The sequence below is a fragment of the Trichechus manatus genome, unplaced genomic scaffold, assembly GCF_000243295.1.
Source record: "Trichechus manatus latirostris isolate Lorelei unplaced genomic scaffold, TriManLat1.0 scaffold00009, whole genome shotgun sequence".
NCBI lineage: Eukaryota > Metazoa > Chordata > Mammalia > Sirenia > Trichechidae > Trichechus > Trichechus manatus.
In genome coordinates this window covers 3108922-3135435 of record NW_004443945.1, presented here as the reverse complement: position 1 = coordinate 3135435, position 26514 = coordinate 3108922, and the positions used below count along the sequence as shown (strand labels likewise).

At 45.0% G+C, this 26514-nt stretch overlaps 2 protein-coding genes across 7 annotated transcripts in view; both read left to right on the top strand.

Annotated features, from left to right (window-relative positions):
- Positions 1 to 3425: 3425 nt before the first annotated feature.
- Positions 3426 to 12786, top strand: ARPIN (actin related protein 2/3 complex inhibitor). 5 transcript variants are annotated; one of them, XM_012560002.2, is made up of 6 exons: positions 3426 to 3644; positions 5174 to 5249; positions 7036 to 7168; positions 9606 to 9812; positions 10224 to 10387; positions 11678 to 12786. In XM_012560002.2, exons 1-6 carry the CDS (start codon positions 3553 to 3555, stop codon positions 11684 to 11686), a joined length of 681 nt encoding a protein of 226 aa, XP_012415456.1. In that variant the 5' UTR covers positions 3426 to 3552; the 3' UTR covers positions 11687 to 12786. The 5 variants fall into 5 exon arrangements, with proteins under 5 accessions (XP_012415456.1, XP_023581708.1, XP_023581707.1 ...); XM_023725940.1 differs by lacking the exon at positions 3426 to 3644 and adding an exon at positions 4068 to 4082; XM_023725939.1 differs by lacking the exon at positions 3426 to 3644 and adding an exon at positions 4095 to 4165.
- A 4478-nt stretch (positions 12787 to 17264) lies between these two features.
- The window catches only part of AP3S2 (adaptor related protein complex 3 subunit sigma 2), a 53797-nt gene continuing 44547 nt past the window's right edge, over positions 17265 to 26514 (top strand). Inside the window, exons 1-4 of one of the 2 annotated variants that reach the window (XM_023725941.1) lie at positions 17265 to 17487; positions 21589 to 21627; positions 21875 to 21966; positions 22386 to 22497. In XM_023725941.1, the coding sequence (XP_023581709.1) occupies positions 21619 to 21627; positions 21875 to 21966; positions 22386 to 22497 (213 nt within the window). In that variant the 5' untranslated portion in view covers positions 17265 to 17487; positions 21589 to 21618. The remainder of the gene's footprint in view (positions 17488 to 21588; positions 21628 to 21874; positions 21967 to 22385; positions 22498 to 26514) is intronic. The other variant, XM_004370629.3, reaches the window with a different exon arrangement.

Below are 26514 nucleotides of genomic sequence, written 5' to 3'. Positions count from 1 at the left end.
TCAGTGGCAATTGGGCATGCCCTTTCTTCTGGAACCACTGACTTTGTCAGGACAAGATGTGTCAGATATACTAAGATGTGATCTGATGCATAAAACCTAAGACTACACACACAAGTGCACTCCCTGTTTGCTTTACTGCTACACATTTGTGCCCTTACAAACACAGGAATCCTGATAAATTCTATTTTGCCCAATACCCATCAAGACAGGAAAAAAATTTTTTGTGTGTTTATAACTATATGTAGATACAGCTCTAGTGAAAACATTCCAGAGAGAACTTCGATTTTGATCAGGGTCATTGAGAACCAAATCTTCCGCTTACAATTTCACATGTCTGATGACTGGAAGAATTTTCTGCACATCAGCTTCTACCTCCTTCCTCCTCACAACTTAATCCTTCTCCACTGCCCACACAGTCTCAGTGCAAGGCACTCTAGGGCATGTGTCCACCTCTGGCTCTATTCCTTTGTGTCACAACATCAGATGAGTCAGCACGCACAGTGGTCAGGTATTTCTGGAAGCCTTCCTGCACCAGGAGAGCTGGCAACAACTTAACCACATGTAGAAACAACTACAAACCACATAAATATAGTCTACTAAACTCAAACTAAATGTTCTTGTTCCAGTTGCTGCTGAGTTGATTTTTGATTCAAGGCGACCCCATGTGTGTCAGAGTAGAACTGTGCTCCATAGGGCTTTCAGTGGCTGATTTTGGGGAAGTAGATTGCCAGGCCTTTCTTCTGAGGTGCCGCTGATGGATTCAAACCTCCAACCTTTTACAGCCGGGCGCATTAACCTTTTGCACCACCCAGGGACTCCAAACTAAATGTGTCCTCTGTCAAGTTCCCCTCACCCAGATTCCACTCTAACATCACCTAACATGAGGCAAAGGAGAACTCTTGGCAAAAAGAGATAGCGGTCTTAACTGCAGCAAAACTATTTACCAATGAAAATTTCACAGAAGCATATGCCCATGTGAACACACTGTTAGCTACCGCAGCCCCGTGGCCATGGTACTGAGGGGCCCAAAGGTTCAGCTTCTTTAGCTGAAAATACGCTTCTGCCAAAAATAATTTTAAAAAAATTTAAGGGAAGCTTGAGGAGCAAGGGGAGTTGGTTGTCGAATAATTTGATTGTTGAACAGTGTTAACCTAAGATGACTCAATACTGTCTTCCCAGTGGAGATGTTGCACCTCGTGGTGTATAATTTAATATAGAGACGTAAAGCTGTTGCCATTGAGTCGATTCCAACTCATCATGACCCTGTAGGACAGAGTAGTACTGCCCCATAAGGTTTCCAGGGCTGTAATCTTTATGGAAGCCGACTGCCATATCTTTCTCCCACAGAGCGGCTGGTGAGTTCGAACCGCTGACCTTTCAGTTAGCAGCTGAGCGCTTTAACCACTGTGCCACAGGGCTCCTATAAACAAACTGCAAAACAGTTGTAAGAAAGTCCAACAAAGGTCTGTTTTTTTAAAAAAAATATTTCCTTGTTCTTTTAGTTTTCTCTGCCTTGCTGCTGCCTGGTCTGCCTATCCAGCAGCTGATGGAGTGAAGTTGCAGAGCTTAATAGGCAGGAGATTATTCTTCCTAGGAAAGTGTTTAGAGTAATGCTGTGCAATAGAACTTTCTGCCATGATGGATGTGTTCTCTGTCTGTGCTGTCCGATACGGTAGCCCGTAACTGCATGTTGCTATTGAGTGCTTGAAATATGGCCAGTGAGACTGAAGAATTGAATTTGAAATTTTATTTAAGTTTAATTAATTTAATTTAAATAGCCACAAGTGGCTATTTAAATTTGGAGCCACAATGAAGGGGAGGATGACTCAGAAGAGGGAAGAAAGGAGGAGTGTATGACAGCCAGGAGAGCAGCCTAAGGAATTATGAGGAGAGAGGGCCAAGGAAGGGACGGTTCTGCCCTGGGGTGTTCCTAGTAGGGCTCTTCAGTGTCCTTCCTTCTCTGAGATCCACTGGGCAGCCAGGTAGGGCAGACAGGAGGCAGGGCTAACTTATCCATCAGGCACAGCGCCTAGGGCTCACAATGAGAAAGGAAGACCCAAGAAGAATTGACGCCTTTGAATTTTGGTGATGGTGAAGAACATAGAATACACCGTGGACTGACAGAAGAATGAACAAATCCTTAGAAGGGAAGATGGTGAGACTTCTCTCAGTTACTTTGGATATGTTATCAGGAGGGACTAATCCCTGCAGAAATAGAGGGTCAGTGAAAAGGAGAAAGACCCTTAGTGAGATGGATTGACACAGTGGCTGCAACAATGGGCTCCAACATACCTACATTTGTGAGGATGGCGCAGGACTAGGCAACGTTTCTGTTATACTTAGGATCGCTATCAGTTGGAGCCAACTCAACAACATCTGACAATAACAATTAGAGCTCACAACACTTTTAGAAGCTCATGAAAATGTTTTAATTTCTTTTAAAATCAGAAGAAAGAAAAATTAACTTTCAGGTCAAAGAAAATGTTTTAATATATATTAATATACTCGTCTTTATGCCAACATAGCCATAAAACATAAGTTTAAAAACATATTTATATGTTATATGCATACATATATGTAGATTTATACATGCACATATTATTTTTATTTTTAAAAAGGAAGAGGCCTAAGAAAGTCATGATGTGGTGGGGGGAGGGGGGACAGGGCCATCTACCACCACTGACAGCTCATCCTGGTCACCGTTTTCTGAACGATCCCTTTAGAGGGCACACCTGGCCTCCCTGAATGAACCCACCAGCCCCGCGCGGCAGGCTTGGAAAATGCACGTGCAGACTGGGACGTACCTGGGCAAAGGGGGGGGGGGGAGGGGTCCGGGAAGTGCGCAAGGAGAGAGAAGCGGAGGTCAATGCTAAGCTCTAGAGACCATAAACTCATTGATCTTTACAATCCCTCTGATACTTGAATCCCCTTTTACAGAGGAGGGAGCGCAGGCTCAGAGAGGTTGAGGAATTTGCCCAACCTCACACAGCTGGGATTCAAACGTTGGTGTGTAGTTGATCTGACTCCCAAACCCAGACTTCTTCCCAATCTCTGGAACACCTCCCTCAGCCACTGTGGGACCACGGGCGGGGCACAAGGAGTAGCTCCTATGCTGACCACCTGGTCGTTCCTGAGGGCTGTTCCCCCCTCTCCATTCCTGCTCCCCCGTAACCTACCCTCCCAGAGCTGATCCTAAGAGGATCTTACAGGATCTCTGAGCCTTATTTTCCCCTTTGTGCGTGTGTTGGGGCAAGGTCTCCCTCCAGTAACAAGGAAGGAGAGAGAAAAACCAGAAGGACGTGTTAGTCCTCTCCCACAGTGCGCGTGTGTCCTAAGCCCCACGCCGCACGTCCTCCCGGAAGCCGCCTCCCACCGCGCGCGGCCTGCCCAGGAATGGGGCTCGGCCCCTTTAAATCCCGCCGGGAACGCCCTGGGTCGGGCCGCGCGGTTCCGGGATCCGCAGCTTGGAAACTGCGGTTGTCGGCTCTTCTCGTGGCGCTTCCTTTCGCGGTGCCCCCCACCCCACGTGCCGGCGCGCCGGCGGTGCAGATAATGAGCCGCATCTACCACGACAGCGCCCTCCGGAACAAGGCAGTGCAGAGCGCGCGGCTGCCCGGGGCTTGGGACCCAGCCGCCCACCAGGGGTAGGCTCTGCCGCGTCCCCCGCGGGCCGGTTTCCCATCTCTGCCCACGGCCTGTAGCTCCGTCGCCCTCCCCTCTCTACTTTGAACCTGGGCTCCGGGATTGAAGGGTGGGATGGAGGGAGGAGAGGCTGGGGTGACCAAAGTCGACTCTCGGGCCCCCCATCCGCTCGTCCCTGCAGTTGAGCGCGCGCTCTGAGGCGAAAATCGGCTTGCAACGCCCCGCCTGCCCCCGGTGCCCCTGGGCCGACCTCTTTCCCTACCCTACCCCCATGACTATAAACTCCAGCCACTTGTTCTGCTGCCTTGCCTCCCGGCTTTTGCACAGGCTGTCCCCTTCTCCTGACAAGACAGGTCCGTGCAGTGACCGGAATAGCAGGTGGCAGTTGGCTGGGCGGGGCCGGGGCCCGCCTGCAGCTGGGTAGCCCTGCCATCACCAAGGTTGTAAGAACGAATGAACCATAGATAATTTTCAAGGAACTCTGGTGGCGCAGTGGTTAAAGCGCTTGGCTGCTAACCGAAAGGTGGTAGGTTTGAACCCACCAGCTGCTCTGCGGGAGAAAGACGTGGCAGTCTGCTTCCGTAAAGATTACAGCCTTGGAAACTCTGTGGGGCAGTTCTACTCTGTTCTACTACAGCGTTGCTGTGAGTAGGAATCGACGCCATGGCAGTAGGTTTGGTTTCTGGGTTTAGAGAATTTTTGTGTGGGAGGTTGGGGGGATGGGCTGGGGCAAGTAAGGCAGAGAAAGTTTTCTGATTCTGTCCCCCCACCCCCTCCCCCGTCATCCTCGGCTGCCCCCACCACTCTCCCATTTCTGTGGTTCCACGAAAGTGATCCCCCAGGTTCTGCTTTTATGAAAAATCGAATCAGGAAGCCGGGGGGTCCAGTTCCTCTCAGTGAGCAACCCTGCCATCTTGAGCTAGTCACAGAACTCCGAGTCTCGGTTTCTCCACCTGTAAAATGGGAATAACCATTTCCTCATTACGTTGTAGTGGATATGAATGAGAACAGGAATATATGAAAGTGCTTTGAAACAGGTGAAAAGGGAAGATAATTCATAGCAATTTAGACCCCGCCCTTCCCAATTTGGTTAAATAACAAGCAAAACCCTTTGTATATACTAAGCATTTAATAGTTTACAAAACTCCCTCACATACATGATCTTATGTCATCATCGAAGGAGCAGAATGAGGTGGCTGCTGCTCTCCCCATTTTGTAGATAAGAAGACTGAGGCTGTCATTACAATAACCCCCAGTGGCCCTGAAGGAGGGACCATAGCTTGGTCTTAGAGCAGCCTTATAAGGTTTCTCCTGCTCCCTGGGTAGTGCCGACACCCCTACCCTTGCAGAATGGAGGTCCCAACATGGGAAGCACAGAGAAAGGGCTGCTAAGTAAGGCCAGGTAAGTAGGAGATGTGTATGGGACTTACTTCTGTCCCCATGCAGATGACCTGGGCCATCAAGCTTGGGCTGTGGCTCTTCCCTGAGTACTGACAGAACTGACCCATCCTTTCTTTTCCTCTTGCCCCAGGGGAAACGGCATCCTGCTGGAGGGAGAACTGGTGGATGTATCTCGGCACAGCATCTTGGATGCCCATGGCAGGAAGGTGAGGATGCATCCTGGGTGGCACCTCGGGGCACTGGCTTCACACCAGAGGGGCCTGGGTCATAGCTGAGAAGACAGACCAGGCCCTAAACCCAAATAGTGTGTTTGGGCTGGGATTGGGAGTGTGAGAGCAGGAAGGGCTGAGGTGGGTAGTTCAGGACTAAGTCTGTGGATGCTCTGAGGAGGCCTTGTCACCTTCTCATGGAACAGAATTAGGACCCTTGCTAGAGGGCCAGGATGGGTGGCTGTTCGTTCTGAGAGGCTGGGGTCCAGACCCCTGTCCTCTGGCCTGGTGGTTCCCACTGCCCTGAGGTGGAAGACGAGGTCAGAGCGGGTTAACGGCCTGTTTGGGTGCACGGTCAGCGGTGACCTTCCCCTTCCTGGGTACCAGCTCTGTTTCCAGGAAACCATGTGCACGTTTAATTTTTTGGAATTGAATTATTGTAAGTACTTTGGAGTTTATTGTTCAGAGCCTTGTAAAGTAGTGAAGCTCTTGGCATGGGCTCCCTCACCTTTTAATACCACTGTTTGTGGCTGGGCATTTTGGAATGTTGGATTTTTACAAAGCAGGTCCCCTGTGTGGATGTGGACCTCCACATGTGTACAGCAAGAGGAGTGGGAGAGGGTTGCTGTTTGCTGGGCTTTTACTCCCAGCCTGAATGTGAGGTCTACATTGCTGACCCTGTCAGTGGCTTTATTCCCAAGTTGAAGCCCCTTCTACCTTTGCCCTCTCAGCCTCTTGGGGTCATGCCCTTTATCACCCCCCCATCTCCAGTGTCCAAGGACACGCCTGGTGCTCACCATCTCTTACTAGCCTGCATCTCTTTCCTGAGCACTAGTTCTGAATTTTCACCCCCCTTTCAAATAGCACCACCCAGATGTGTTGACAGCCTTAACTCCCTGATATCTAAAACTGAGCTTATCCAAACACCCTGTCGAGGTGCCTGGAGATGTGACATGGAGCCTGTCTTTCTCTCCTACACCCTGCCGGAACAGCCTCAGCTCCCAGCTTACCACTCATTTTTATGCCAAGAGATGCTTTGCTATACCCTTCCCTCCTTAGCACACACGTCAGCAGGATAGGCACACCAATCCAGAGTCTCCAGCCAGCCTGCCCAGGGGTGCCCAGCGGTATCCCCACACTGAGGCAGAACTCTTCCTGCTAGGCTGGTGCTCTCCCCAACCCCTCTCCAAACTTGCTTTCTCTGAGTTCCTTGTTTCTTATGATAGTGCTTTAGCCCTCCCAGCCAAGCTTCAACCCCCCTCCCCTCCCGCTCACAGCCAGATAAGCAGATGTTGGGCTCCTACCTTGGCCATTCTGAAAATGTGATTTGCAGATGTGCTTTGACCCAGGTCACACATCTGTTGGAAGAGCTTAGTGGCCGCACTAGCCTGGGGCTCCTTTCCAGTACCCTTTCCATGACACCTTGGCTGTATCCACTCCTGCTTTATGGTACTTGAGATCCATAGTGCTTTGTGCTTGGCTCATGGTTTTCTATACATACTTTGCATCCCTGGCTGTGTGGAGGCCATGTGCCCGACCTGCCATGGACTTCTATCATGGCTCATTATGTGGCAGATGTTCTGTTGAACACACGAATGAATGAATGAGTGAATGAATATGTGAATGGGGACATCTGCCCAGCTTCAATATCTTTTGGAGCTGAGGTGGGATACGGGGGTCAAGGTGAGGCTGAGGAGGGTTGCAGCCAGAGCCTGGGGGAGTTGTGTGTTGTGGCTGGGGGCAGTGAAGGCAGCCCCCTCACTCTCCCTCTGCCTGGCCACAGGAGCGCTACTACGTGTTGTATGTCCAGCCCAGTCGCATCCATCGCCGCAAATTCGACTCCAAGGGAAATGAAATTGAGCCCAACTTCAGTGCTACCAGGAAGGTGAACACAGGCTTCCTCATGTCATCCTATAGTAGGTATCCTCCACCCCTCCTCCTTCAGGGCTCTCCCACCAGTGTGGCCTTCCTTGACCCCTGAGCCTTTCAGCCCCTAGAAAGTGTCTTCCTAGCATGGTCAGCCTTGAAGTCAGACGCTAAGGGCCCTCCTGTCTGGACTAGACTCCTTCCGGCCCTCCGGGTGCCTGGCTGGCGTTCATCTCCCGCCGTCTCCCGCAGTCTGATAGAATCATCCACGACCTGGTTCTAGGCTCTGACTGTGAGATGGTTGAGGTTGTGTGTCAACTTCGCTAGGCCATGATTCTCAGTGGTTTGGCAAATATGTAATCATCCTCCATTTTGTGATCAGATGGGAGCAGCCAGTCAGTTGAAAGGGGGATTTCCTTGGGGTGTGTGGTCTACATCCAGTATATATAGATTTTCTGGCAAAGCTCACCCTCTCTGGATCCTGCATCTGACTTGTCATCCTCTGACCTCTGTTTCTTGGGACATGAGCCAGCAGCCTGCTGCCTGATCTGTGGATTTTGGGTTCGTCAGCCCCTACAACCAAGTGAGTCAGGAGAAGCCTCCATCCTGACACCAGACACATAAATTTGAGACTTGCCAGCCTCCACATTTCCTTGAAATAAATCTCTCTTTATGTATATATATATACATATGCTTCACTGGTTTTGATACTTTAGAGAACACAGCTGTCTTAGTTATCTAGTGCTGCTATAACAAAAATGACACAAGCAGATGGCTTTAACAAAGAGACATTTATTCTCTTACAGTTTAGGAGGCTAGAAGTCCAAATTCAGGGCACCAGCTCTACGGGAAGGCTTTTTCTCTGTCGATTCTGGGAGGAGGTCCTTGTTTCCTTTCAACATCTGTGGGCCCAGCAGAGCTCCATGTATCTTGGCATCAATCTTCCCCTGGGCCTAGGAAGTTCTCAGTGCAGGGACCCTGGGTCCAAAGGACATGCTCTGCTCCCAGCTCTTCTTTCTTGATGGTAGTGAAGTCCCTCCCCTCTCTGCTACTTCTCTCTCCTTTTATCTCTTATAAGATAAAAGGTGTGACTCAGGCGAGGATGTGACTTGAGTAAGGCCATGACTTGAGTAAGGTGGTGACTCAAGATACACCCCACACTAATCCTGGCTCATTAACGTATAGAGGTTTAGGATTTACAGCACATAAAATGGAGGGTAATTACACAAGACCACAAAACGGAGGACAATTCCATCAGATCACAAATGAGGGCAACTACACAATACTGGGAATCATGGCCTAGCCAAGTTGATACATATTTTGGGGGGACACAATTCAATCCATGACAAACTGCCTTTGTGCAGAGCCCAGGCCAGGCCCCCAGTAACCTCTATCTGGTTCCTGGGCCCTCTGCCATCTGGTTCCTTTTCCTGATTTTGGCTGTATGAGAAGGTTTTGAGGTTGAAGTGGGAATCTATCTGTCCATCTACCATTTTATTCGTTCATGCTCTTATTTGCTCATTAATTCTCTGAACACTTAATGAGCATCTACTGTGTGCCAGGCCTGTGCTTCAGGTTAGGGGTACAGGGATGAACAAGGCCTGTTACCTGTACTCAAGATGCTCTTAGTCTGGTTGAGGAGATGGACAGATTCACACCAGGCAGCCATGCTGTAACTCCTCTGCTGTGGAGTTTATTGAGTACCGACAGAACGGATGCTCATAGGCCTACCTTATAGTGGCTGTGAAGGTTAAATGGGGCAATGCACATAGAACACTCAGCCCTCGCCTACTCACAAAAAGCCTTCTATTGGAGTAACAGAGGAAAAAGGACTGTCAGGAATAGGGGGAGGATATGGAATGTGTGGCTAATTGCCTCCATGAACAACTGCCTCCTTTGCCAAGAGACCAGAAGAACTGGATGGTGCCTGGCTACCATTACTGAAGGTTTTGATCAAAGAGTCTATAGAACAATCTTGATCTAAACGGGGAAAATGCAGAACAGAATTTCAAATTCTCATGGACTCCAGACTTTCTGGAGCCATGGAAGCTGGATGAATCCTTGAAACCATTGTCCTGAGATAATATTTAAACTTTGAACCAAAAATATCCCCTGAAGTCTTCTTAAAACCAAACAATCATTTAGCTTAACTAGTAAAAAACATCTGCCTGAGCATTATGCTCTTTTAAGATCTATCTGTATGGGATCAAATTGACAATAGCAACTCGAAAGATATGGGGACAGTGAGTTTGTTAATGGGGGAGGAACAATTCAGAAAAGGAGGGTGAGAATGGCTGTACAACTTGAAGAATGTAATCAGTGTCACTGAATTGTCCATGTAGAATTGTTGAACTGGTATATGTTCTGTGTTTATTCTCAACAACAACAGAAAATAAAATAAATTTTTTTAAAAAAGAAGAAAAAAAGGCCCTCTGTAAGTGCTTGCTATTAAATCAATAATAATCTTCTCATGCTGTGTGTCTGTAGAGGTGGAAGCCAAGGGGGACACTGACAGACTTACTACTGAGGCGCTGAAGAGGCTGGTCAATAAGCCAGAGCTGCTTGCACTAACAGAGAGCCTCACTCCGGACCAGACCGTGGGATTCTGGATGCCTCAGACAGAGATGGAGGCAATAGAGCTTGAACTAGGGGCCGGGGTACGGCTGAAAACTCGGGGCGATGGCCCCTTCCTGGGTGAGCAGCGTGGCCCCCGCTCTGGCATAATTTCCTGTGTGGCATGTGAGGGCTCCTGGTCTCTCTTCTGAGGCTTCCCCACCTCTTCTGCGCAGAGCTCATGGGAGCAGGCTGGTCTGGTCTCTATAGGGACATAACCTCTTGAGATTTATTCCTAAGTCCCTGGAGAAGTGCCCTGGAGTCCTTAGCCTGGACACTGGATCCTAGAGTGTTGCCCAATCCCATAGTTCCTATGAGTGACCCTACAACCTAGTGCCTCTGGGGATTCCACTTAGGGTCTCACTGACTTCACCCTGGCCTGGATTGAACAGTGGCTTAACCCAGTCCTGGGGGACCCACCAGAATGGAACTAGCCCCCACTATGTTTCCACCACAAGGAGCGAGGCCATTCAACTTCTACCCTTCTTTCAGATTCATTAGCCAAACTTGAGGCTGGAACAGTGACCAAGTGTAATTTTGCTGGTGATGGAAAGACAGGTGCATCCTGGACAGACAATATCATGGCCCAAAAGTCTTCAGAAGGGGCTGCAGCGGAGACCCGAGAGCAGGGAGACGGGGCAGAGGACGAGGAATGGGTAGGTCAGGGAGATGGCTGTGGACCTGGGATTGGCGCGGTTCTATCTTTTGGCAGTTTTATATGTGTTGGTTGTAGCTGGGTGTAGGATGAGGAGAGGACAGCAGGATAAATCTTTGGTGGTGGGCTCATCTTTGGAACTCCTGAGAGTATGTTAGCTGTGAGGAAAATTCTTGCAAGGTATGAAGGGTGACAACCTGTGTCTCAGTTACCTAGTGCTACCATAACATAAATGCCATAAGTAGATGGCTTTAAAGAACAGAAATTTATGTTCTAACAGTTCTGGAGGCTGTAAGCCCAAATCAGGGTCTCAGCTTGTGGATTCCTTCTGTGGGTCTCTATTTGTTTCCAGCGTCCACCAGCATTTCTTGGTGTTCCTTGGCATCTGTCTTCCCCTGGTGTATGTCTCTGTGTCTATTCTGGTCTTTTTGTAACTTAGAAGTGATTAAGTTTAGGATCCACCCTTACACTGGTATGGTCTCATTAACATAGCAAAAGGAAAAACAAGGTCACATCCACAGATACAGGTGGTGGAATTTCAATACATGTGTTGGTAGGGGGTGGGGGGTTACAATTTAACCCATAACAACCTGGGACCTTTCTTGTTGGTGGGTCTGAACTATCTACGTGAAAGCCCCAAAGATTTATCAGAGTGAGGGGATAGGAAGAAAGGGGTTCAGAGGAGAACCAGTGATGGTCATTAAGTCTCTCAAAACATTTCTACTTGAAGGGAATACATTAGCCACGTTGAACAGTAGAGTGGTTGGATGAGTATTTGTTTTCTCCTTTGGTCTGGGCTCCTGTCCAAAGTGGCTGGAAAATGACTGACTTGGTTCTTACTAGTCCCTCTTCTCCCCCAGGCAGCCCCCTAGTTTATCACCAGGCTGCAGCCTACTCACAGTTGATTTGTTTTCCTGAAGTGTATTTCACCCAAAGATTTGAATCCATATCAAAGGCCCCAATTGAGCATTTAAAACAAAGATCTTTCTTGGCAGAAAAATGGGCTATTTATCTAGGTGAGAAAGATGATGATTTTTTTGCAAGAGAAAGCAGGGGCAGATAGAATAGAGGGTCTGGATTCCCTTTTGTCTTAGTAAAGTAGGTCTTGGACTGAAAAACAGTTGAGAGCTGCTGGGCTGGCTCCTGGGGCCAACCGTAATGAGGGGAAGCCAAAGCAGGTGACCGAGGGCTTCACCAGTACCACGCGAGCAAACCTTTGCCCGATGATTTATGTAAGCCTTTTACTAAATATTCTCTGTTTATGTCTCTTTACCCTCGTGGATTTCTCCAGGATGACTGAGTAAGTGGAAGATGGAGTGCCACCAGGCCCACCAGCACCTTCTATGGCACTGTTGAGAGTTTCTTCCATCGACTTCCACTCTGGAGCTCAAGGCAGAGAGCAGTCCACCAAGCCTTACCTGATTCTTCCTACTGCCATCTTGGAACACCCTTTGGACAAGCTCTGCTAAAATCAAATCCAAGACCAAGACGTTAACGTTGGGGCCCTGTGCTGTGGCTCATGGAGGGGCCCTCCCTGGATGTGAGTCTAGCCTTCTTATTTTCACAATGGCCCTTGCCCTGGTGGCAGCCTTGTTTTTAGAGGCAGGCAGTGGACGAGTCCCCCAGGACAGTCTGAGATGAACTGGCTTGGTCTTGGTGCAGAGGCGGGGAACATCCCTCATCTGAATGCAGAGTGGCCAGGAGGGAAGGTACCATGGGCACCTTCCAATGTGCATGTTATGCTTTCTGCTTTCCTTCCGCACTCCCACTCTCTCCCAGCCCCCACACCCTGTGTTGCAGCCTCTATGCTCCTGCTTCCAGCTTCCTTGTTCCCTATACCTCTTGCTTCCTCCACTGATTGCATGCCACCATAGAGTTTCCTGTCTTCTACCCTCCCTGGCTGGTTCCTGGTGGGTGCTGTTCTCAGGGAGGCCGACAGTATTTGCTGGTATGGCTGCCTGGTCCTCACCTCTCAGACTCACTCTACCATGCTGCATTTTTGATAACACCTTTTGTGTTGTTGTTTGGTACCTTGAGAACTTTTTCTGAATGAGTAAATTTTCAGAAAATAATTCTTCCACATTGACTGGCTTATTGTCAGGCATAAACCGTCTCCCAGCTGAGCAATGTCCCTATTGGAAGGACGCCATCTCTCTTTGGTCATGAACTTTGCCTTGCTAGCTAGTGTGTCCAAACCCAGGTCTGTAAAGAGATCTGGAGTTGAAATGTACATGTCCTAAGAATGGGTAAGGACTTAGTGGCGGTGGATGGATCCGGCTTGACTTGGGGAAAGGAGGGGGGGTGATGGTGAACTAACAATTATTGAGTCCCCCTAATGTGTCAAGGAGTCCCTGGGTGGTGCAAACAGTTAACACGCTTGGCTGCTAACTGGAAGGTTGGAAGTTTGAGTACACCCAGACGCTCCTTGGAAGACAGGCCTGGCGATCTACTTCTGAAAAATTGGTCATTGCAAACCTTATGGAGCACAATTCTGCTCTAACACACATGAGGTTGCCATGAGTCAGAATCAACTGGATGGCAACTGGTAAACTGGTAATGTGTCAAACACTGTGCTAGATGCTTTCTGTGATAATAGCTATAACCACCAACTATGAGTGCTTCCTGTATGCTAGTACTGTGCTAAGCACTTGCATTATCTTATTTAATCTTCACAGCAATCCCATGAAGTACATGTGATTATTATCCCCTTTTTCAATATGAGACTGAAGCTCAGAGGCTTCATAGCTAGTATGTAAAGAGAAGAATTTAAATCCAGGCCATCAGATTTCAGTGCCCATATTAATTATTGGAATACTCTGGTGGCGCAGTGGTTAAGCATTTGGCTCCTAGCCAAAAGGTCAGCAGCTGGAATCCACCAACCGTTCTTTGGAAACCCTATGGGGCATTTCTACTCTGTCCTATAGGGTCGCTATGAGTCAGAATCAACTCTACGGCAACGAGTTTGGGTTTGTTTTTTTTTTTTTTAGTTTTATTCTGATTCCACGTACATATTACAGAGGAGGAAAGAGCCTCAGAGAGGTTAAGCAAATTGCCTAGAGTCACACAGCTACTAAGTGACAGAGCAAGGATTCAGATCCAGAGCTGTGTGAGGCAAAGCTTATGCTCCTTCCACTGCCTTCTGCTTCCTTGGCCTACGGAAGGGTCTTGGACACGGGCCAGAGGGAGCCCTGGCTCTGTGAAGCAGGGTGATATTCCCAGACTCCGAGGGACTTGTTCAGACCCTTGACTGCTGATCTTTCCAGGCTGGAACCAGCTCTATTGCTATCAACAGTTGAATAATTAATATTGTACATCCAGTGCTCATTATCATAGTTCAAATATTTGTTTACCCTCTGGCATATTTGTGAATGGGTTTAACTCTATGGCTGTGAGGCTCAACATTCACACTTCAGTTGGGCCACTGGAAGTCACAGGTCACTGAAAAACAAGCTTCTCCTCTCGTTGCCTTTTTCATAATCCCTATCCTCACAATCTCTCACCTCAAACATTATAGTAGCCACCTCACTGGTGTCCTGTATCTGACACCATGCTGGGACCTCAGTCATGGCAGTGGTCAGAGAGGTGGTTGAACAAGAGGACGGCTGAGGACACTGACTGGAACAGAGGCACCCAGTAGGGGCATCTTGTTGCCCAAGGCACTGTGGCCAGAGAATATGGCAGGCTCTTATGGGCAGGCCACCATTCCAAACAAAAAGGCCCAGTACGTCAATGGAGGAAGTCCTGAGGCAACAAAAAGGGCTTGGTGTCTTAGAGAAGCAGTAAGAAGGAAAGGCCACTGTGGCAGGAGGTCAGAGAATGGGTAGAGGTGGATGTGTTTGAGATGAAGCTGGAGATGGGGCAGACCATCTTAAGGCATGTTAAGGATTTTGGACGTAAGCCAATGATCCCATGGAGGGTGTCAAGATCTAATTTGTATGTTTCAAAGATCACATGACTACAGAGAAACTGGAGGTAATGAACCCAATTAGGAAACTTGCAGTTATCCAAGTTAGAGCTTATAGTGGTTTGGTCTATAGCTGTGGCAGTAGAGATGGAAAGAAATTATTTGAGGGGCATTCAGGGGCAGAATCAACAGGACTTGGGGGCCAAGAATGGTGCCCAGATTCTGGATGAATGGAGGTGCTATGGGGGTAAGCAGTGATGCTACAGTTCCTGGTGACCTGTTCATTTAGCAGGAGTCCAGCCAGTGGCTAGGAAGTGTAGGGAGCTGAATCCAGCCCCCTGGGGAAGGGAAAGCCAAGTGACTTGGGGGCAAGAACAGGGTTCCAGGTTTAGCAGGTAGGGAAACTGAGGCAGAGCCCTATTCCCTAGGACTAGGAAGGGAGAGCATGGAAAGCTGCTATGGCTCAGGTTGTGTGGGCACTGAGGGCTCATTCTGGCACCCTGGAGAGAAGACCTGATGATAACAAAACTCAGTTCTCAAGCTCCCCAGAAGATGGTGAGGCCAAGGCCTCTGATTTAGCTGTACCTCCTGCCCTGGTCAGAACTGACTCAGATATCGGGCAGTCCTAGCCCATGGATGGAACATCATTAGCTAACAGCTGTGGGGAACTGGTGGCACCTTGGTGGTGCAGTGGTTTAAACATTTGGCTGCTAACCAAGAGGTCAGCAGTTCGAGTCCACCAGCCATTCCTTGGAAACCCTATGAGGCAGTTCTACTCTGTCCTTTAGGGTCACTATGAGTCAGAATTGACTTGACAGCAATGGATTTGGTTTTGGTTTTTGGTAGGGAACTGAAGCAGGGGCTGAAACCCTGTTCGAGGGTTCCCCAGTGTTAGGGACTGAATTGTGTCCCCCCAAAATATGTGTTGTAAATCCTAACCTCTATGCGTATGGTTATAATCCCATTTGGGAATGGGTTGTCTTTGTTAGGTTAATGAAACAGGATTAGCGTAGGGTATGAGTCTTTAGTCGGTCTCCTTTGAGATATAAAAGACATTAAACAGGCAAGCTAGGAAGCAGAGATGGGGGAAGAGAGATGCCAAGCTACACGAAGATCTCCCAAGAGCGGAAGCTTAAAGAGACAAGGACCTTCCTCCAGAGAAAGCCTTCCCCTAGAGCCGGCACCCTGAATTCTGACTTCTATCCTCCTAAACTATGAGAAAGTGAATTTCCGTTTGTTAAAGCTATCCATTTGTGGTATTTCTGCAGCACTAGATAATTAAGACACCCAGGGTCCCCCACATGGCAGCCAGGGCCAGCTTCCTGAAACCCAGACTGGATCCCGTTACTCCCCAGATGAAAAGTTCAGGTTTCTTAACGCAACCCACAGAGCTCATCACATACCACAACCCACCCTTCTTTCTCTGCTGGCCTCCTGTTGGTGAGCTCTGTGCCTCATTCCAGAGCAGTCTGATGGATCTTCTACAGGTTGACAATAGATGCTCGAAACAGAAAGGTAGTGATGGTGGTGGGGTGAGCAATTCATTGTACAACATTAGATTAAATAAAATCAGACAGGTTTCTTTTCTGTAGGATTTCTCAGAGCTTTTAAGATGCAAATATTGATTGTAACTCATCAAGACAGCATATGATTGCATATTTCCCATGTTTATTTGACCATAAACCAAACCAGGTGCTGTGGAGTCTATTCCAGCTCCTGGCGACCCCCGTGAATAGAACTTTGCTCCATGGGGTTTTCAATGGCTGTGATCCTTCAGAAGTAGATCACCAGGCCTTTCTTCCTAAGTAGCTAAGCATTTAACCATTGGTGCCACCTGAGGCTCTTTTATTTGACCATAGAACACACCCCCCCCCCGTTTTTTTTTGCAGGAGCATCTCATGGAAAGGTTTTACAGTTAAGGAAACAGATACTGTGCCTCTTTTATAGATGAAGAAGCTTGCCCAAGGTCCACAGGCAGCCAACAGAACCAGGCAATGTGGTTCCAGAGGCCTGGGCTGCCATTCCATTAAATATAATTATTCATATTTTGATTATCTCCTTCCAGTCTTTATATATATAAATATATTTACAAAGTGGGATATTCCTGTGCATACGTTGTATAATCTTTTCACTCAGATATGTCGTGAACATTTCTCTATATCATAAATCTTTCACAACATGATTTCTGAAGAACTAATTACTATTTCTTCTATGCATGTGGAACAATGCATTGAACTAATTTCTCATTTTGCAAATAGCTTGCTTCCCCCTGTAAAAACACTGCTGAGATGTACGTTCTTGGAGCTAAATCTTTTCTCACATCCACAATCATTTTATCATATGTTCTAGTACTGGAAAGTCTGGGTCTAGTGTTATATACATATTGAAGGCTTTTGATACATATTGCCAAACCGTACTCTGAATAGATTATTACAATTTGCAGTTCTGTCCGCAGTGTACAGACATGTTTATTTCCCTACCCCTCACCCACATTAGGACATTAAAAGAAAAAACAAAAACTTCACCGATTTGGGATCATAGGGACCTTTTAAATAAAATTCCATTAAGATCCTTTCATTCCACCGTTCCCTGTTTACCATGGAGAAACATAATCCCGTTTGCTCGAAGAGACATCTATATAATTCACTGCAGCATTGTCTGTAATACTGAAAAATAAAAACCACATGTTCAGCAACCAGAGAATGGCTAAATTAAGTTGTATCTCCACGCCGCGGAACGCTCTGCGACTACTAGGGGACTGTATGGTTAAGCACGGACGGTTAGAAAGGCAAGCTTTCGTCGCCTCTTCGGAGTTTCTGCCTCCGGATCTGCTTTTCCGCCGTGCCCGGCTTCCTGCCGGGCTCGGGATTCTAGGGCAAGAGGTCGGTCTGGGCGAGAAGCACGGAGCCGGGCTCGGGTCCTGGCCTGGCTCTATCTGCACCTGCCCTCCTGGGGTGAGCCGCCTCAGAACCGCAGAGGCCGCACTCTTGGGCGCTCGGGACCCAGGGTGCTGGGGCCGGGTTTCCCGGTGCCGCTCTCCGCCGCGCACCGACCGGAAGTGGTGTCTTGAGGCGGAAGAAGCTGCTTTCTGCGAGCCGCTTGTGCTGAGAGAACGGTGCACCTGGAAGATGATTCATGCCATTCTGGTTTTCAACAACCACGGGAAGCCGCGGCTGGTCCGCTTCTACCAGCGTTTTGTGAGTGCGGCCCGGCTTGCCTTCAGTGTGGCCGCGAGCCTTCCCCTCTTGTTGGCCCCCACGGCTCCTGCGGGCACCGCTAGTGGGCTCGGTCCCCTGCACTGTGCCTGACGCTCACACTCGTTAACCTTCCCCGGACAGAGGCCGGTACCAGACCGTCTGTCCCACGCTCCGCAGCCCCTGCGCTCTCTAACTCGTTCTTGGGCCCCGGCTTTTCTGTGCCATTTTGTGTCATTTCCCCTTGGGTCTCGGCACCAAGTATAAGCGGCAGCCGGGTGGGGTGTGCCTCATTCGGAACTTGAAACATTGAAATCCTTTAATTTCGTTGGTTGTGAACAGTTTCGCTAGGAGGAAGAAACATTCAACTTAACGTATTTGCTTACCCAGAGGGTCTGGAAAAGTTATTTCTTGGAATCCTTTTGCTTCAGTGTTGGGGCTCCCCAGGGGAATAGGTTCCCTTCACTCTGGAGAGTTGAAGAAAGTCAGTTAAGAAGTGGGAAAATGATGAGAAATTATAAGTGCTGCCGCGTGAGGGCTGACTAAATGATCATATGAATTTTCCGATCGTATGAATTTTCCCAAAACTTTCCTGTGGAAAACCACAAGTATCATTTGCCTCCGCCCCCACCCCTCAACATTTTATTTCTTAGGGGCTAGGTTTCAGAATGTTACCTAACGGGAGAGGGGGGCCTGGTGGAACAGAAGAAAGAGAAAACCTAGGTTCAGGCCTCAGCCCTGTGTCTGTTGACAAGTTAAATCTCTGTCAGACTTTATTTCCTCTTTCTTCAGATGGAGATGAAACGATTTTACCTTTTTAATAGGACTTTTATTAGCTAGATTACATTTTAAGTAAGTTACATCAAGATAAGAATATGAGCATTCATGGTAACTCTACAAGCTGTATTTGCATTTTTGTGTGTAAATTTTTTCCTCATTTTTAAAAAAAGTTTTATTAAGATAGGTTACATGTGATACAGTTTACCTATTTAAAAAGTACATTTAAATGGTTTTTAGTATATTCACAGAGTTGTGCAGCTGTCACCACAAAATTCTAGAACATTTTCATCACCCCAGAAGAAGCCCATATTCATTAGCTAGAAGTCATCTGGCAACGACTGATCTTTCTGTCTCTATAGATTTGCCTGTTCTGAACATTTCACTTAAATGGAATCATACAATATGTGGTCTTTTGTGACTGGTTTCTCTCACTTAACGATTCACTTTCTTTTAGCATATGATTTCAAGGTTCATCCATGTTATAGCATGTATCAGTATTTCATTCCTTTTTATTGTTGAATAATAATTACGTTGTATGAATATACCACATTTTGCTGATGCATTCACCTGTTTCTGACTACTGCGAATAACGTTGCTATGAAATTCATGTAGAAGTTTTGTGTGGATGTACGTTTTCATTTTTCTTGGCTATATGCCTACGAAGGAGTCCTGGTGGCGCAGTGGTTAAGCGCTTGGCTGCTAACTGAAAGGTTCGTGGTTTGAACCCACCAGCTGCACCGAGGGAGAAAGATGTGGTAGTCTGCTTCTGTAAAGATTATAGCCTTAGAAACCCTTTGGGGCAGTTCTGCTCCGTCCTGTGGGGATGCCATGAGTTGGAATCAACTCAATGGCAATGGGTTTGGTTTTGGTTATATACCTAGGAGTAGAATTGCTGGGTCATATGATAATTCTATGTTTAACTTTTTGAGGAACTGCCAAAATGTTTTCCAAAGCAGCTGCAGCATTTTACATTCCCGTTTACAACATATAAGTGTTCCAATTTCTCCACACTCTCACCAACACTTTAATTATATCTTTTTTATTACACCCACTCCTCACTTATCCAGATGGTTGGCTTCAAAAGACTAGGTCCTTATGCGAAAATTGGCATTATGTGAAAATGGAGGATAACTACATCATTACCAACCAAAAGCAAACCTGTTGCTGTCGAGTTGATTCTGACTCATAGTGACCCCATAGGTGGTGGATTCGAACTGCTGACCTTTTGGTTAGCAGCCAAGCTTTTAACCACTGCGCCACCAGGGCTCCGCGTCATTACATAGCTGCTAAATTATACCATTACATAACTGCCAAACTACATCGTTCTATAACTGCCAAACCACCGAGAATCATGGCCCAGCCAGGTTGTCACATAGCCTTAACCATCACAGCCAGCATTATTCTTGCCTAGCGCTTCGGCATTCATTACTGCCGATGCACGTTGTTAATGAGCAAAATAATCAGATGGTAGGTTTTTTACTGTTGTAAATTTGAAATTTAGGATAACAAGATAGTAAATGAGGAGTAGGTGTATAGCCATCCTCGTGAGTATCAATTGCATGCACTTCGCTAATGACAAAGGAAGGAGCCCTGGTGGCACAGTGGTTAAGTACTCTGCTGCTAACAGAAGGATCAGCAGTTTGAACCACCAGCTGTTCTGCAGGAGAAAAGACCTGGCTATCAGCTCCTGTAAAGATTACAGTCTAGGAAGCTCCAGGGGTCAGTTCTACTCTGTCTTATAGGGTCACTATGATTGTAATTGACTTAACAGGGAACACAACAATGGCAAAGGTGGAGTTTCTGGGTATTGCAAAAAATTAAGCGCTGGACTACTAGCCAAAAGGCTGGTGATTTGAATCCACCCAGAGGCACCTCAGAAGACAGGCTTGGCGATCTGCTTCTGAAAGGACAGCCTTGAAAACCCTATTGGTGCAGTTTTGCTCTGCACATGTGGGGGTCGCCATGAGTAGAAATCGACTGGACAGCAACTAACAACAGTGACTAAGGTGTTGAGCATCTTTTTATATGCTTATTGGCCATTTATTTATCTTCTTTGGAGATCGTAGGATTTGTATAAGAGCCAAATGAGCTGTAAGTGAAAAGTTCCTTGCAGAGTACCAAAAAGTATACCTGCAGAGTACTAAAATAATGTGAGCGTTATTAAAATAAGGAATATAAGCAATTGGTAGTTTCTCGTTCTGCTGAATTAGAAGTTAGTTAGCCTCACCATTGCATACCACTTGTCCACAGACCGCTACCACTACTCTCTGCAATCAGATAAAAGGCTTTAGATCAAAAGATGTTTTTGCCAGTTTAAAAAAGTGCTGATGCTTAGCATATTTTGTATTTCAGAGTACACAGAGTTAATCTATAGTATCACGGCATCTGTGAGCTTTGTGTGGAAACTAGGGATATAGTGACTGATTTACTCCAACTTAACAGTGGTCAGTTATTAGCAAGTTTTTATTCATTCATTCAGTAAATACTGAGAGCCACTGTATACTCATGTTGAGTCAAAGTTACGAAAATAATTTTTCCACAATGACAATTTCCCTGTTTTTCCCCTTTCTAGTTCTTTTAAATAACTGACCATTTCAAACCTAAATTCAGTGCTGTACAAAGAAAGGGATTAAAATTGCTTAAATCTATTTACTGACTCTTCCAGCAAATCCAGTCTGAAGGTTTTCTTAAGCTTTGCTACTCAGTGTTGTCCCCAGACCAGCAACATTTGGTATCACGTGGGAGCTTGTTAGAAATTCAGCCTCAGACCTTATCCCAGACCTACTAAATCAGAATCTGCACTTTAACAAGATTCCCAGGTGATTCAGTGCACATTAAAGTTTGGGAAGCACTGGTCTAGAACTTTTCATTTCTGTCTTAATGACTGGTTTCTCCTTCCCATCATCTTTTTTACCACACTTATGAACCTCAGACAGAAATTAAATGTGAGTTATTAAGAGACTGCATCATACTTGGGCTTTTGCATGTATGTAGTAAGTGAAAAAAATTTGTAGCTCAGCAGTTGTTCAAAATTCTAATCTGTAAATAGAACTTTTTCTTGTTTTCTCAGTAATACTTTGTTGATGAGTAACACAGCATCTTATATGTAGTACCTATATTACTAGTACAAAGGATGGAAATTTCAGTTTCAAAAACGTGTACATGATTACATCTTGACTTCTTCAAAGTGTCAGGCCTTTTGACATGCGTAATTTACCTGGCTTAGATATTTTCCAAGGGAAGACAGTATTTCAGGGCCAGGCCTTCTAGTTTTTCTTTGACCTTGTACGAGAGTTTATTAATTCTCCTTTCCTTGTTTGTTAGATATGAAGAAATATCAGCTTACCTATCAGGATGATAATGGTTAGTGCGTGAGATAGCTAGGTAAATATACTCAGTTTTAATTCTTATAGCACAGCCTTGTCATCCATTTTCCACAGATTTGCTCTTTATTTTCTCTCCACTTGTCATTTTTATCTTCTCTGGAAACTGGCACTAAGCCTTCAGATCATTCCAGCTAGGGAGCCCGTCTTTCCCTGTCCATCCCCATTGATGGGATGTAGTTTTTCAGACTTGCCCACTGATTCACTTTACTTCTTTTGTTCCATAGCCAGAAGAAATTCAACAGCAGATTGTTCGAGAGACTTTCCATCTAGTCCTCAAGCGGGATGACAACATCTGTAACTTCTTGGAGGGTGGAAGGTAAGCTATCAGCTTCCGTTTTTTCCCCTTAAGTCCACTTTTGGGTGGCCTTTATCATCATTGCTTCTTCAGGCAGTACTCAAGGGTCAGGTGTGTACCTGATGCAACTTGAACTGGTCTTAGAATGACCTGCTCAGGGAGACACCCAGTTCCGTTTTGGAAGCTACTATTGTGCTTCAGGTATTACTCATTTAGATGTTTGGTCCCTGGGCAGATGGGCAGGGTGAAAGGTGAGGTAAAGTGGCTTTAGGCACCTCTGTCAAAGTTGGCTGCTGTTCACCTGGTAGAAATATTCTGCTTCTATTGTTTGGCCTGTTTTCCCCCTGTCTGTTGGGCTCTTTCTCATTCCTTGGCACAGAGTCTCCTTTTTGTAGGTTTAATTAAGATAAAGACATTTAAGTGTTTCCCATCGTCCGCAGTTTGATTGGTGGCTCTGACTACAAACTGATTTACCGGCACTATGCGACCCTCTACTTTGTATTTTGTGTGGATTCGTCAGAGAGTGAACTTGGGATCTTGGACCTCATCCAGGTATGTGTAGTTGGCTAACAGTGAAAGGAGAGTTTGCACTGCATTTTTGAGTACCCAGCCTGTAGATCCTGTTGTCATTCTTTTTATCGATATTGGTAAAAGTTGCCAGATATCCACCAGGTGGTGCTCTGAGAAAGCTCCTAAGCAACCCTCAAAAACTTAAGAGCTTTTGGATTCATTGGTTGCTACCCAGCCCTCTCACTGCTCTTGGTTTTCCTGTTTGAAAATGTTTTCAGCTATCAAGTCAAATGACTTTAAAAAATTTATTCTTTATTTTTTCACTTGTAATTCTAGCCTAAAGCAAAGAAACTAGGCAATCTTGATGTAAGTAAACATGATTTCTGTTAGGCTTTTTGAAAATTAGGAATTGCTTACAGATTCTTTTCATTATCTTCATGGAACCTGAGATGTGTAGGGACCATAGCTTGGGAACCATAAATCTGGTACAGTTCCATCATTTTTACATGAGATTCTTGGTGGACCTCTTTTAAGTGACTTGAATAAGCCACATAATAGGAGGTTACATTGAAAACCTAATTAACAATTATGGAAAAGGGAGCTTTCTAGCTACAACATATAAACTTGAAATACTTATAACTATATATGTTTTGTTAAGATAAACATAAAATTAAAGAAGCTAAGTTTAATATACCTAGGGGAAAATAAATGGAAGTTTTGAGTATATATTTTTGTTTCAAATACACTGGAGTCTTTTATAAAAACTGGTGTTCTGCTTGGACATAGCAACTTTTAAATTTTATTTTATATGTGTATTTATGCCCATTCATATTCGGAAAAGGATTTAAAATTTTAATAATCATACTCAGTTATCATAATACATGAATAATGAAAACATCTAAGAAAGATTCATCTCTAAGATAATTTGAAAATACTTTAACACCTGGGTCAGATTGGACATTGAGAGTCAGAGTGGCATAATAGAATCAAGATCTAGAATCAGAAAACCTGGGTTTGAGTCATGAATCAACCCTCTGAAAATAAAGCTAATAGGCTGTAGAATTCAAATGTGACAATGTATTTGTAGTATTGGAAACTATGTTGTGTTGTCAGGTGCTACTGATTTGATTCCGACCCATAGGATAGTATGTACAACAGAATGAAACACTGCTGAGTCCTGCACTATCCTCACAATCCTTGCTATGCTTGAGCCCATTCTTGCAACCACTGTGTCAATCCATGTCTTTGAGGGTCTTCCTCTTTTTCATTGACCCTCTACTTTACCAAGCATGATATCCTTCTCCAGGGACTGGTCCCTGCTGATAACATGTCCAGAGTACATGAGATAAAGAGCATTCTGGCTGTACGTCTTCCAAAACAGATTTGTTCATTCTTCTTACAGTCTGTGTTACATTCAGTATTCTTCACCAACACAATAATTCAAAGGCATCCATTCTTCTTCGGTCTTCCTTATTCATTGTCCAGCTTTCACGTGCATATGAGGCGATTGAAAATACCATGGCTTGGGTCAGGCGCACCTTAGTCCTCAAAGTGACATCTTTGCTTTTTAACCCTTTAAAGAGGTCTTTTGCAGCAGATTTGCCCAATGCAATACGTTGTTTGATTTCTTGACTGCTGCTTCCATAGGCGTTGATGTGGATCCAAGTAAAATGAAATCCTTGACAAGTTCAATCTTTTCTCTCGTTTATCATAATGTTGCTTATTGGTCCAGTTGTGACGATTTTTGTTTTCTTTATGTTGAGGTGTAATCCATGCTGAAGGCTGTAGTCTTTGATTTTCATGCTATAAAAATATGCCTATAATAAAAAGGTATTTAAAAATAAAGGAAACATAGCTATAATAAAAAATTGGAAAGGCCCCTGGGTAGCGCAGATGGTTTGCATTCAGCTGGTAAGCAAAAGGTTAGTAGTTCAAACCCACCCAGCAGCACTACGGAAGAAGTAGGCCTGGCAATCTGCTTCCGCAAATATTACAGTCAAGAAAACCCTATGGGGCAGTTGTAGTCTGTAACACATAAGTCACAACTCAACAACAAAAAATTAGAATACAGCTGTTAGGGGAAAATGGACTTCACAGATCTATATTAACTAGAAAAAAAAAGGAAAGAAATGTGATGGTATAATTTACCGGACACTTATTAAATGTTTAGTGTGTATTGGATTTGGGATGTCAGATAAATAAAATGTGAAAATAACAGCAACTAAAAGGTTTGATCTTTGAAAAGACAGTAAAATCATTAAATAGTTGGCCTAATTAATATGAAGAGAATAAAAGTCAGAAATAGAAAACATTAGAATGTTTTTAGGAGAAGGTATATATCAGCTTTGGACGTCATCCGGAAAGATCAATCACTAGAAAAGGACATCACGTTTGGTAAAGCAGAGAATCAGCAAAAACAAGGGAAACCGTCAATGAGATGGATTGGCACAATAGTCACAACAAGGGACTCAAACATACCAGTGATCCTGAAGATGGCACAGGATAGAGCAACCTTTCATTCTGTTATACATAAAGTAGCTGTGAGTTGGAGCTGACTCCCCAGCAACTAACAACAATAATAATAGCGTAATTATATTACCAATATATTTGAAATAACTGACTAGAAAAACCAAATACCTAAATTAGGTCACCACAACAACACTTAAGTAATTAGGATGAAATAAAGGTTGAAAAAGAAAAAGAAAACAACTGACTTCCTAATGGACTCACCAAACCCAAACCAAACCCATTGCTGTCCAGTTGATTCCTACTCATCGCAACCCTATGGGACAGGGTAGAGCTGCCCTATAGGGTTTCCAAGTCATGGCTGGTGGAGATTTGAGCTACCCACCTTTTGATTAGCAGCCAAGCTCTTAACCACTGTGCCACCAGGGCTCCGATGGACTCACAGTAGAATTTAAAAAAAAAAAAAAAAAAGTGGAAATATAATAAAACGTCTATATTATGTAAGTTATTTTTAAACTTAGAAAAAAATGCGCTACTACTTAAATGTATTCTATGAAATAAGTTGGTTGTGATCCCAAAACCCTACAAGAGTACGCTAAAGAAAATGTTACTCAAATATTGCATTTTAGTATTGGTATAAAATTACTTAAGAAATCTTAACCAATAATCAGTTGAACTTGGGGATCAAGAGATCTGGCTTTTGTTTTTGCCTCTTCCATTAACAAGCAGTGTGGCCTGAAATCGTTTAAGCTTTGCTGGCCTCAAGGGTTTTTATTTGTTTATGTTTTGGTTTTTGTGTCCCTGGGTGTGGACAGTGGTTAAGCACTTGACTAAATACTAAAAGGCTGGCAGTTCAAACTCACCCAGAGGTGCTTCAGAAGAAAGGCCTGGTGATCTGCTTATGGAAGGTCACAGCCTTGAAAACCCACTGAAGTACAGTTCTGCTCTACATGTGGGGTCCCCATGAGTTGGAATTGACTCAACAGCAACTTTTTTTTTTCAATGTTTTGACTTTTGTGAATTTGTTCATTTTAGTCTGTAAAGATTCTAGATAATTTTTTTCCTCACCTTAAAATTCTTTATCAGGAATACTGCATCTTAGAAGAATTATTCATTGTATCCAAATAGAATTTATCCCAAGAATGCAAGTCTATTTAACAAAGAAAAATTCTTAGAGTCTATTACAGCAGTGAGAAAAAAATAGTGGAAACTAATATAGTTGTATCAGTAGATGCTGAGAGCGGTGATCATCCAGATTATTTTCCTGATAAATACTCTTAAATTGGAAATAGGAAGCATTTTTATTTGAGTAAAAAGTACATATTTATTTATTAGTATAAACTGTTGATATTTTGAATAGATAATAAATTTATATGGTTCAAAATTAAGAAAGCACACCAAGGAAATACAGTGAAAAATAGCCTTTTTCCCCTCTCCCCCAGTCACTTAGTTTACTTTCCTAGAAGCAACAAATTTTAGTTTTGCTAGTTGTTAGCTTGACACATTTTTTTCCAACCTTTTATTTTTAATAAATTCATGTCTTTGTTTCTAAGGTGTGTCTCTTGTAGACAGCATATTGATGGATCCTGTTTT

Coding starts and splice junctions, on each gene's coding strand:
- ARPIN (XM_012560002.2), top strand. CDS start 3,553: ATGAGCCGCATCTACCACGACAGCGCCCTCCGGAACAAGGCAGTGCAG. Junction 3,645..5,173: donor GACCCAGCCGCCCACCAGGG/GTAGGCTCTGCC, acceptor CTCTTGCCCCAG/GGGAAACGGCATCCTGCTGG. Junction 5,250..7,035: donor TGGATGCCCATGGCAGGAAG/GTGAGGATGCAT, acceptor GCCTGGCCACAG/GAGCGCTACTACGTGTTGTA.